Here is a 13,185-nt window from a genome sequence, read left to right as displayed (position 1 = left end):
TTTAACATAATGGCGCCCAAAAATATTTCACTTGTGCAATATTTGTACAAAGGAATGAAATTCAAGGTTATAAATCTTACCTTGCCTTTACTGCCAAAAAACAAACAAAACAAAAATCCTAGTTTCCCTGACTGAACACATATTTGATGTTTCTGCTGTGGCAACTAAAGATGTTTGGCTAATTGATATACATGATATACAAGCAAGAGGGATAGATCATGGTACATACAAGAGGACTAGAAGAATTGCTGGAGCCAGCAACAGTCTGCTGCATCCTTCTCCAAATCATTCCTTAACTTGCTTACTTGTTGCAGGGCCTGCTTAAAGTCCATCTCCTCTAATGGAAGAGTGGCAAACTCCTTCAAGAATTGGTGTGCCCGAGCAGCACCTTTGGATATTTCATCAGGACCAGAGACTCGTTTCCGCTTAGATCCCACCTGTAAGAAAGCACAATAATACTGGATCAGCTAATAAACAAATGAAACAGATCAAGGTAATACAAAAAGCCACAAACAATAAAAAAAACCAAGAAATCCTGCTTCTAACCCAAATTAGTTCAAACATTAACCTTGATGTCTGCGGTATTAGAAACATTGGGAGTCAGGTATAGGTGGTGTCTTTAGGGAACATGAAGGAGATATTTTACTGGTTTTCTCAGGCCTAATTGTAGTTGGAAACTCTATTAGCCGAACTATAAGTGCCAATTCAAGGGCTGAGAGCTAACACCAGGTTCTCAGAGAATTGATGCAGAAAGAGATTCAAAATCTATAATTTCCTGTCTGAAGGAGAAACATCAAGACCTTGGAACATCAGTGTACATCCACTCATGTACCTCCCCACCCCGACTACTGCTTTCGATTTTTAATATCTACATACCTGTTACCTTTTCTCAGGAAAGAAAATGTCAAAATTTCTTGTTGTGATGTACTCACAAATCACAATCATCATATAGCATACCTCTTCCTTTGCATCATCTGAAATGATGGGAACAGGTGAAAAATCTTCCAACTCTGCAGCCTTTTCTCTAGCAAGGGTAACAACACTTTCAGGAAAGTTTGCAAATTCTGCAACATGAATGCCAAAGCTTTGATCACATGCACCTGGCTCAACCTGAAAATAGTAATTACATTATAGAGCGAGCATAACTGGCAGTAAGGTTAATAATACAGGGATTAGCAGATCCACTAGCTCAAAGGGAATGCGAGAGAAAAAATAATAGACTGACTTAACTGGTAAAAAATTACATGAAATAGAAAGGCTGTCTTTTTTGTTATTCATGTAGCATATCAGGCATTATACCCAAAAAAGGTCCATGACAAACCAAGTTTAGCATAATATATATTGAAAATGAGCACTAGATGAATATTTTAGAAAATGTGTTGTTATAGGTCAAAAGACATAAATTTCAAAAGTTGTTTGCAGGTAATTCACTCGAATTTTTTGGTAGTTTCAATGTCTTCCATGTGATCTTCATTGATGCATTGTTCACTACAAAAACCTTAGTCACCAGAACAATTGCATATTGGGTCCCCCTTCAATAGCTGTATACTGTTTGGAACAATATTGCATTGGAAAGAGTTCCAACCTTTAGATTTGATGACCACCAACTGATTGCACTCTGGGCACCTACTCCATTTTTACAATCTGTTGATTCACATGAAGACCATTTTTTCCTTGCCCATGTTAAAGACTGAAAAAAAGGTGAAGTTTGCCATACAAGGAACACATGCCATTTTATTGTCACAATAGGCAAACTGCAGGTGCACAATGACATAATTGTTTACATAGCTACAGTTCTCCAGAGAATGTAGAGATGAGAATGATACTAAATGATAATATTCCTTATAGTAAGAAAGCTCCATTTTTACTTCTTTCTTCTCTTCCTCGTAACTAACATCACCTACAGATCAGTTTTTTTAGAAAAATAATCATAAGGTTTTATTTTTTTAGAAAATAAAAGGAATATTTGAAATGAGAAACAAAAATTAATAACAAACATAATTGCTACTATAAGGTTTCTCTCATTGAAAAATTAAAGAAATTTTGGGATCAGCCAATCAGCATCATTGCTCAAGGAATTTATGAGAATAGAAAGCCACAAATCAGGCTTTGTGCTTATAGTTAGAAGAGAAATTCACAAAAGACTTCCCACTGAATGTGGATATTAGCATGTTTCTTAGCATGAATTGAATATGAATGTTAGGTTTATTATTTCAGTAAAGAAAAGGGCATCACTTATGCCATACAGAAGGGTAGCAAAAGCAAGATTAAGTGGTTAGTACAGAATGGGAAGAATAAACAAAAAACGGATTACTGGACAGGAGAATAGTGGAAAAATATATAATTGAACCTGAAAGGTTTGGCACAAAGAAATCAAAACTAAAAAACTACCTTATAAAGCATAGTTAGTTTGCGACTTGATGGATCAATAATTGCACTGACGTGATAATTCGTCACACCAAGTAAGGTCTTCTCAGGAGACTTGTGATCAGCATTTTCATGGGCCAAAGCGGTCAATTCATGAAAATGTGTTGCAAATAACGTTGGTGCTCTGATTACTTCTACAAGATGCTCACAAATAGCCCAAGCTAAACCTGAATAAAAAAGTAAATTGAGAGATATTAACAAATAAGTAAATAAATGGAAGCAAACAATATTAACAAAAATAAGAACAAAGCATGCAGTCAAAAGACCATTAACTGAGTATAACATTTGAAAGGAACCAGATGCAAACTGAAGCCCCTAAGGACATTGCCAAAACCATCAGCTTCATATGCTGCAATTTTTAACCTAATGGTTTATCTTTACACAATCAATGGGCTGGAAAGCCCTATAGTAGCTATTTCTCATCTTTTGCAATAGTAAATCAGAGTGAACCTAAAAGACTCTTAAATTCCATAGTAGTTAGGGGCACAATGGGTAGACATAAAGCTAGTAACAAGGCTCCCATGATCAATTGTTTAAGCTGCATTTGATAGATGGGAATTAGTTTTGATATTTGGATTTTTCTTTGCCTTAAAAAAGGGTTTTCATTTTAAAGCTCAGTTTTCCATATTGAAATACTTTCTGGAACACTTGGGTTTTTGTTTGTTTCTATTTTTCGGGTAACTTGGAGAATTACATCCTTAGTTACATCAATTTCTCCAAGGCTGGCCCCACATCAGTATAAAGAAAAACCAAGTATGCTATGTAATATCACTCATGGAGAGAAGAATTTTTTAAGGCAATTCAAGAATTATTTGTCATGAATTATTTGCACCCATTCTGGATACTTGTGTAAACAAGAAGAGGAACTCTTAGTGACAATATCCCCTTGTTCTAGTTGGCATCAATAAATCTTTCATGGTTGGACCTGCAATCAGGAAACCAAACTTCTTGGGTGGAAACAAGTTCTTAAAGCTTCTTAGAGAGAATGAAATGACATTTGATAACCCGTAAGGCTGTACTGGATAGAATACTTAATGATGGATGCTTTATGCAATTTAAAGTATGCTTCTGCTTTCCTGTATTAAATTCAACAATGTTTTGATATCTCAAGTTAAAGAACTAAAGCAAGAGTTGAAACGAGTTTCCAAATTCCAATGCCTGAGCTGGAAAATGCATATCACAACAAATATCTAAGGATGTCAACAGATCTGGTTCAGTACATGTTTGTCTCCACCTGAAACTGAATCCAATTCAACCTAATAAATAGAACTACTGAACCCGCCCTGACACTTTAGGATCAAGACTGACACCTCCCAAGCCCCATAAACAGTACTTAATTAGTGAAGGATATATCTACAGATTTTTCAATGTCGCTATGTCACATGTTATGGAAGTTTCATGAACATTTCACTGTGATCTGTCACCTGTTGTGTGTTCATGACTTTGTGATAAACATGGTTACATAAAACTTGAAAAAAAAAAAAACTCACATGACATGATACACAAAATGTTCTCATCCATACTTAACCCAAACCCAACCCTACACCCAACTAAGGCTCCAAACCCAATTCAATAGGATTGGATCAAGACGGGTTTACCATTTAAGTTAAAATTGACACAGTGACACATCAACACCCCTATCTACAATAACAATAGGGTTTGAAGAACTTAAAAAGTCCCTACAATGGTGATGATTACTTTAGTAAAGTATATACTGCACCTGTGAGTGAAACGCATGAAAAATATGCTGATTTTCACATTGTAAAGAGCATTGTTTTCTATAAAGTATAAAATGCATTTATGCCTTCCAAGAACTCTGTTTTTATCAGTCCTTCCAGAAACTCTGCTACAAGACCACATTGCATAGGAATAGTGTTTTAAAAGGCATGGCCGCATGGGAGGCGTATGCCTAGAGATCCAGGTGCAGTGCCCCCAAAACACCCTGAGGCGCATGCCAGAGGCATTGATACCTCTGAGGTGTACGCCTCAGGTGCAAGAGACACACCTTTTCATGAGATGTGCTAGAGGCATACGCCTCATGTGCCTCATGCACACCTCATACACAAAGACAAAAAAAATGAAAAAAAAAAGTAAAACGAAAGGAAAGGGAAGGGAAGGGAAGAGAAGGAAAAAGAAAGAAAGAGAAGGAAAAATGAGAAAAGAAAGAAAAGAAAAGAAAAGGGAAGGGAAGGAAGGGGAAGGGGAAAGAAAAAGAAAAATGAAACTCCTTCCTTTTCTTCCTCCTCCTCCCCCTCCTATTAAGGAGGCTTATGCCTTGCACCACACTTCCGTGTTTTAAACCATTGCATAGGAATTGTATGGAAAAGGCACTGAAGAACATTTTGGTGTGATATAACAATAAAATTAGTAGAGATAGATTTCATTAACCAAGTTTCGAGTAGGATCTACAGAAGGTAATCGACAATTCCAACATGTAAAAGAGTAAGAGACAAGTTCCAACTCATCGTCTCTACTGGAGCATTTCTCAGTTATTTATGTTAATGTTCTTTGCCTTCCAGCCAAAAGCTCTAGCTAGGGCTGTTCATGGGTCGGGTTGGGTCAGTTTAGTAGTGTTTTTTCAACCGACCCAACCTGGTCGGGTTACCTATAGACCAAACCGAAACCGACCCTCTATCAGGTCGGTTTGAGTCGGGGTTTCAACCAACTCCAAGCTTGCACAATGCACATGAAGTCAAAGTGCTAATATTATATATAATATTTCAGAATATATTTTCTGGAAATAAATATTTAAAACCAAAACATATATACAAATATATTGAAATATATATTTTCTAATTTCTGGAAATATATATTTTGGAAATATATATCTGATATATTTCAGAATATATATTTTTTCAGAGAGAGATATATATATTTATTATTTAAAACTAAAACATCTATATTTAACAGATATTTTTTCAGAATATATATTTTTCATGTAACTCAGTTTGGTTCGGTTCGGTTTCGGTTTTCGTATGTGAAAACCGAAACCGACCGGTAGTGAAGAAAAACCGGCCAACTCGGGTTGGGTTGGGCCGGGTTGGTCGGTTTGGATTTATTTGTGAACAGCCCTAGCTCTAGCTTTTCCAAAATGCTAGCAAAACATATTTGAAAACCTTGGGAATTAACAGGTTGTAATATTGCATGGCAAATTGTAATTATAAGATAGCAAGTTAGACTTTGTAATGTTGTTTCCAGTTTTGCTTTCTCTTCCCTTGTGTTGTTACATCTTCTCTTTCTTTGCATATTTACATATTTCATCTTTCATATTATCTAATCTATTCCTAAAAATAGCATCAGTGAAAAAAGATCGTGCTTAAAAAATATCATCTACTTAACTTTACTATCTGCTCCTCACAATTATTAAGCTTACCTACAAATATATACACATACAAAAAGCACAAGTATCCTCTTATTCAATATGCAAGTTTGTTAATCACACCATCCATGCATGAGTAAGTGCACTACAAAACAGAGCCTATTGATTTCATGCAGGACCTTAAATTTCATGATCATTTGAGTAGCTGGAGTTTGGAACTGGAAATTTGAATATTAATATGAAGAAAAAATGGAAAACAATGAGAAAGGAGAACAACAAGGCAGTGGTTTCATTTGAAAAAGTCTTGGAAATAAATAATAAGTTCTATGATGCTAGCAAACACATAATATTTAGTCATGAATTTTCCATGGGAATATCCTTAAAATGCAAAACTCTACACGACAGAAATAGAACACACAACTTCCCAATGTGGTAAGTGCAATAAAGAAAATAAATTCCACAAAAATAGGCAACCAACCAAATCCATCATAAGTTGATGTCCCGCGGCCCAACTCATCAATGATTATCAGGGACTTCTCAGTTGCTCCTTTCAATATTGATGCAGTTTCAAGCATTTCTTGCATGAAAGTAGAAACTCCACGGAGCTTCAAAACAAAATATAAATACCCACATAAGGAACGTGGTAAACCCATAATGAGAACCTTAAAACATAATCTTTAGCAAGAAATTAAACCCTAGGCACTGGGTAATAACACAAGAATTGTACAAAAAGAAAAATCTTTTTCAAAGAGGAAATCTTTTAGGTCCTTAATCAGTCATGGGCCAATTGTTTGCACTGCACTAGTTCATTAAGTTCACCTGTCTAAAGTTAGCCTGTATAAATTATAACGGAGTTGACCAATATGCTTACTTGGCAATCACCAGCACCAACACGAGCAAAAATACAATCACGAACACTAATCCTTGCTTTATCACAAGGAACAAAACAACCAACTTGTGCCATCAGGATGTTCACACCAACCTGCTAATAGCAACAAATAGACATAGATGTAACAAAATAGAGAGAAATTATATGCAAATTATCTAGATGGCAGAATAATACAAATAACATGTTAAAAAAAAACTTAGAAATTTCAAGGAAATTGTTGAGGTTTAAACACAATATGTACTCTTGAACCTGGGATCAAGATAATTAACTTCAATAAGTTGACCAAATTTATTATGACAAAACAAGGAAATTGGAGAAATAAAAGAATAAAAGAAAGAAGCAATTCTGTCAACGGGTACCCCATGGAGCTTTTTGCAAACTGGAAGGGCATTAAAACAGCCACAGATCCATTAAAACAGGCTAAATAATTAAATTCTATCTATTCAAAACAAAGTAGCAAAATAATTAGATATGTACATTTGAAAAGAAGGCCAGCAATTTCACAAATCGAGTCGGTTAAAGGAGGGCACATGCTTGCAGCCAATAAATGTATGTTGCACATGGTAATAGTTAAACTTACTAGGGCTTCACAGCCCATCCAAAAGGGGTGAAAAATTAAATATGATAACTTCCTATGGAAATTGCACTAACAAAAAAGCATAATGGCAATGCCTCTAAAAGGTAATTATTCAAACCTGTCGAATGTATGTAGATTTCCCCCCCATATTAGGTCCTGTGATAATTTGGAACCAACTCTTTCCTCTAACCTGTTTTCCAAGAAGACCGAAAGAACTGGATTATTTCTAGAGGAAGGGCCAAGACATGCATTTTACACTGGATTTCATGTATAGTTGTATACTCACAAGTGCACAGTCATTAGGTATAAAATTCACTCCATCTTGAGCCTCCACACAAGGGTGCCTACTTCCTTCTAATATAATATCTCCCCGATCCTGCAATCCATATATAATATAAAGCATACTTTGATCCAGGAGGAAGTGTAATTACACTAACAAGAAAAACCAAAGGGCAGCAACTATTAGTGAGTCATTACCGAGGGAGTGATATCTGGTCTTGTATAAGGAGTTGGACAGCTAGTGGCCAACTCAGCAAAACTAAGAAGGACATCCAATTCAGAAAGAATGCCAGCTAAAGTTTCAAAAACCTGCATACAGAAACTTTCATAAACTCCAAAGTAAATGCTAGATATAACGATTAGATAGTTAGGTTTAAATACCTCAGAGAAAGTTGCTGCTGTTTGAACTACTCGAGAAACCAGCTCCTTCTGACAACTTGTGTACTCCTCAAACAGCTTTTGACACTGATCCCCTAGTTTCTTAAGCTTTGTATTGGTGAACTTGACCCCATCCTTGCGAGTTTCAAGGACAATAAAATGGGTACTGAGCTTTTTCCTAATTTTTGGCTCCTCCTTTTTTGTGATTCTAAAGACATGTCCAAATTGTGTGGTTTTCTCCAATTTCAATGCCTTATCTAGTGGAAGATCAAGATCATTAGCAATTAGTTTATGCAAATTGTGTATCTGCTTTTCCACTGTTTCACGCTCATCCTTCAATGCAGATAGCTTTGGGTCATAACTAGACGATATCATATATTCCCCATTTTCAAGTTGCTCAAGGTCCACAGAAGCTTCAACAAGACCAATGAACTTATTCAAGCGTTCATCATCAGTCCAGTAATCTAGTGGATCCAAATACCTTTCCTTGATCAATGTTGAAAATTGCCCATCATAGCGTTCCAAGGCACTTTTGATATAAGGAAGCCTAATACCTGACTGTATTCAAAAAATTGCAGATAATAAGGTAAGGCAAAGGGGAATCACAGTAAACTATGACAAATAAAAAAAAAAAGAAATTAAGGAGAGGTACATTGACTAGCATTAGATGATTAGAATATAATAAACTAAAATATAACTAGTGACGATCTTCTCACTAGACCTGAGCATTTAAACCACACAACTACCACTAGAAGAGAGAGAGAGAGAGAGAGAGAGAGAGAGAAATGAAGAAGTTTATTCTACTTCCTATCTGCCAAGGCAGCATAATGGGAAAAAATACATTGTCAAGTAATTTGGTGCATAAGGTGACTCTCATGAACAATGCCAGAAGGAGGTGGAATGACACTAACCTGATAAAGCTTTACAACATGTTGCAAACTAGCCCTCCTCTTCTCAAGAGTATGCATCAATCGCTCAATATCGGAAATTCTTTTCAAATGCTGCCCAAGATCTTGACGAAGCGCAGTGTCCTCCACAAATGCCTCGACCAAATCTAGCCTACAATTGATTTCATCTACATCTAGCAAAGGTTGTTTCAGCCACCTATTCAGTAACCGTTTCCCCATGCCAGCGGTACGGGTTCTATTCATAAGACCAAACAAGCTAAAATTTTTATTCGCATCTGTTTTGCTTTCCAGAACATTCAATGCCCTCATAGCAGCATAATCCAACCTCATGAAACTATCAAGGTTGTAACGCTGAATAGTATAATTTCCATAGTTGCTCTCATCTGCAAGTAAATCTGCATAAGATACCAGTGCCCCCAAAGCCCCAGTTGCATATTCAAAACTAGCAACTAAATCACGAACGGGCTCAATAGACCCCTTGACAAGGCGACTAAGATCCTGCACCAAATCTCTTGATTTAAATTCAGTTTTCTTTCTCTCCGTCAAAAGAACACCACATTTAGACAATGCATCATGCAAAGTTTTGTTCTCCATGGATTTTCCGCTTTCCATTGGCAACAGGCACTCCTTGCAACCGAGAGAAACCAAAGCGGACTCCACATTGATGAATTGGCTATCATCAATGAATTCAGCCAAGCCTAGTACCCTCTTGGTCAGGTCAACATATCCCAGACCCACAGTGCACTCACTTTCGCGGAAATTCAGGCAAAGTGCAACAATCACTGGAGTTTCTAGCATCTCATTGTTGGCAAACAGAACATCTTCAAAACTACCAAGGTTCCCGGGTGTTCCACTTTTTGTCAACCTCCAATTCGACCCACTACCCTCATAGAGCTCCAAAGTATGGTCTGTTCTCTCCAGCAGGAGATCCCGAGCAATGGTTTCAAACATGTTTTTACTAACACTGACACTGGAAATACCGTCAGAGCCACTACCCAACTGTCGTAAAGCAGTAGTAGTGTGATAGTATGTCTTTGCAATGAAAGTCGCGTTCTCTCCGTGAACAGTGTAATAGTCCTAATCAAGTCATCATAAATTGAAAACAGAACCAACCCATATGCACAGATGAAACTAAGGTACTTCCATTTCATTTTGAATGTATGAAAACGAGAAATATTAAAATATGGAAAAATAAGCAGATAGAACCAATCTGAACTGCAAACTTACCCGACGATCGAAGAAGCGAATGGCCCTTGGGTCCTGAAAGTTAGAGTATGGGAAAAGTCACTTTTTTATTCTCCATTTCTTTGGGGAATCGATGAGAGCCAAACAGAAGAAGTAGAAGGCAAAGCTTACCTGGGGTAGGGTTTTGAAAAATGAGATAAACCCTTGAGCTTGCTTGGCATCTACAGTTCAATGAAACGAATCGTTGCATTTTTTATTGATTAAAAACAACCCAATAAGATACACATAGGGGTGGGGGGGGTCATACCAAGTTTGAGTTCCGGCAACTTGTTGGGTCCCTGCAGATTTTCTTCCATTTTGTGCAAACAGTGCAAAATAGAAATTGTCACGAAATTTTCACGATGAAGACAATGAAACGACCATTTATGGTTGCCTCTCTTTTATGCATAAGAAGTACAGAGAAATTAGGTTTTGGACCTTTTGGTAATGGCGGGAAAGAGAAATTGCGCGGTTAAGGGTCGCATGGCCTCGGATGCAGAGCGCGCGTAGCACCGAGCAGTAGGGTGTTCATGGTCTAAACCAAACTAAACTGCCAAATCGCACCGAACCAAAACCGAAATTAGCGGTTTGTTCTGATTTTCAAAATTTTATAAAGTTTTTCGAACCGTCGTTGATTCAGACGGTCGGACCATTTGATTCGAAAAACATGCAGGCAATTGGTTCCGTTTCACCCCTGATCTGATCTTTTGCCAAAAAAAACCTATTGACTTAGTCAGTGACCTGCTGACCCAGGCAATCAAGCTGTTGATTCATTGGACCCTGACGAACAATTTTGGCATTTTTTTTATTATTTATTATTTTTATTTTTTAAAATTATAATAAATCATCCATTTGAACTAGATAATTGAACTGCCGACTGGTTAATTTTTAAAGAATTGTTATAAACTATGTATTAAACGTAATTATTAACAAATTTGTTACATTATTGTTGTTTAATGTTTGAGAAAGTATGAATGTAACTTGGTCGCTTGTTAATATTTCAATTTGATATTTGAACTATATTCGTTGTTTATGTAGGTATATTTGTTATTTGGGCCTCTAATTGGGTTAGGGCAAATAAAATGACCAAAAACCATATTAGAAATCAGATCTGGTTTGGTCTAAGAATTTCTTAAACTGTAATTTGCTGGTTTGGTCTGAGATTTTCTCCAACCCTTATCAAATATGTTTCGATGATTTTTTTTTTTTTTTTTTTATCACAACTCGATGAATGACAGTGGGACAGGTTTGCCCCTCAAATTAACTACTTAAAAATACATCAAATTTCAGGGAGATTTTAGAAATAGCTACATGAATTTTGAGATATTTTACAAATATAATTATGAAATCCTAAGGTTTTATGCATTTGGGGGAAATTTAGGGGCATTTTGAAAACGAACATTAAACCCAAGAGATGCTAGTAATTGTAAATTTAAGTGGATCTGAAGCAAACTATTCGTGAGCCATTTGAGCTCCAAAAAGCTTGCTTCAATTTGGTTTAGAGATTTGAGCCAAGTATGAATTCAATATATAAGCTTGATTGCTAATCAGTCAAGCTCAAATAATATAAAGTTATTTTTTCAATATTAAAAATAATAATATAAAGTCAGCTCATGAAACTCGCAAGTTAAATTGAGTTTTGGTAGTTTTCAGTTGAAATGGTAATTTTTTGTATATTTTATGATTTTAAATATTAAATAAGCAAGTCTTTTTTTGTATTCGGTGCTATGCACTATTAATAACTTCCCCTTGACCCTTTTTTCTTCAAAGTGTTGGTTGCGGGATTTGATTTTATGTCAATGCTGAAACAAACCAATTAACACACCAGCAAGCCAGCCCTCATTGGTTAAATAAGCAAGTTGTTCTTATTAATTTGTTGAGAGTAGGCAAGTATTAAGCTCAGACTCGAGTAGGCTTGGCTCATTGTCAAATTGGGCTGACCCAAGCTTAAACATATGAGATTTTAAGGAGTTAAATTTGAATTAATATGTATATTAAAGGTGTAAAATGGGTCATGCTGCCCATGGGTTAGATCCGGCATGACCCACATATATAAATATATACATATATACATATATGTATATAGATTTTTTCAGTTTTTATTAGAAAACCATATTGGTTAGGGTTGCAAATCAGGTTGAATTAATAGTTTACACTGTTTTGGGCTGGGGTTTCGGGATGAATCCATTAAAAATTTGACAAATTCCCAACCCTAACCGAAAAAAAATTGCACCTTAATATTGGCTTGTGACCTAGACTGAGACTCACTAGGTCCGGGCCTTGCAGTGCTGGGCTTCCCTTGGGGAATTTGTGCCACGCAAGCACAACCTACTAGGCCCATGGGCTGGCCTGACACAACGCACTACAATGTGGGCAGCCCATAAAAGTGGGCCATGCTGGGGCCCGACCCATGTTTCATCTCAAACATGTGATTATGTCAACAAGGGGAATGGCCCTGGCCCAATTTACGAACTTAGTCTGTAACTTGGGCCTGAAATATATGCTCGGATCTAGCCATATGCCAATGTTAGGTCAGACTGGATTTATAAGGCTTGAGGATGAGGGAAATAGAATCTAGCAGTATTTTTTGCCTTTTTTTTCTTAAAAATTATAACAATGTCACTCTTGCCTATCAACTTTCTCTTTCTCTTGTTTTTTTTTTTCAAATTACAAGAATGCCACTCTCTCCAACTGAGGGAGACCTCAGCTCGACATCTTGACTGCTAGGGGTCCTATAATCAAAGGTAGTCGAGTTTGAACCCTCAGCTCGACATCTTGACTGCTAGGGGACCTATAATCAAAGGTAGTCGAGTTTGAACCGAGACAAGCTTGAACTTTTGAGCTCAAGCTCAAGTCTCTAATTTGAATCAAGCTCGAGCTAGACGACACCTCGACCACTAAAGGAAACCTCAACTAGGCAGCTCAATCACTAAGGGAGATCTCAATTCAACACCTTGACAACTGAAGGGGACCTCAGCTTGACACCTTGTCAACTAAGGGAGACCTTAGCTTAACACCTCGCCTGCTAGGGAAACCTCAACTTGACACTTCAGCAGTTGAGGGAGACATTGGTTTGGCACCTCGACAATTAAGGGAGACCTCGACTCGGCACCTCGACTGATTGAGAGACTTACAATCAAAGGTAGTCGAGCTTAAATTTTTAGGATTTTGACTCGAGCTGAGC

General features: G+C 36.9%; 1 protein-coding gene across 1 annotated transcript; it reads right to left on the bottom strand.

Annotated features, from left to right (window-relative positions):
* MSH2 (MUTS homolog 2) lies at nucleotides 1-10,582 on the bottom strand. The gene is made up of 13 exons (XM_088982024.1): nucleotides 10,270-10,582; nucleotides 10,134-10,183; nucleotides 10,005-10,037; nucleotides 8,781-9,854; nucleotides 7,873-8,427; nucleotides 7,690-7,800; nucleotides 7,499-7,588; nucleotides 7,331-7,402; nucleotides 6,618-6,728; nucleotides 6,225-6,351; nucleotides 2,392-2,594; nucleotides 958-1,110; nucleotides 1-437 (listed from the first exon to the last, which is right to left on the bottom strand). The coding sequence occupies exons 1-13, from the start codon at nucleotides 10,316-10,318 to the stop codon at nucleotides 237-239; spliced, it is 2,829 nt and encodes a 942-aa protein (XP_088838150.1). The 5' UTR covers nucleotides 10,319-10,582; the 3' UTR covers nucleotides 1-236.
* Between the last annotated feature and the right edge of the window lie 2,603 nt (nucleotides 10,583-13,185).

The sequence above is a fragment of the Nelumbo lutea genome, chromosome 4, assembly GCF_056320005.1.
Source record: "Nelumbo lutea isolate HS-2025 chromosome 4, American lotus-T2T, whole genome shotgun sequence".
NCBI lineage: Eukaryota > Viridiplantae > Streptophyta > Magnoliopsida > Proteales > Nelumbonaceae > Nelumbo > Nelumbo lutea.
The sequence above is the reverse complement of the archived record's forward strand: the minus strand, read 5'-3'. Positions and strand labels throughout refer to the sequence as shown.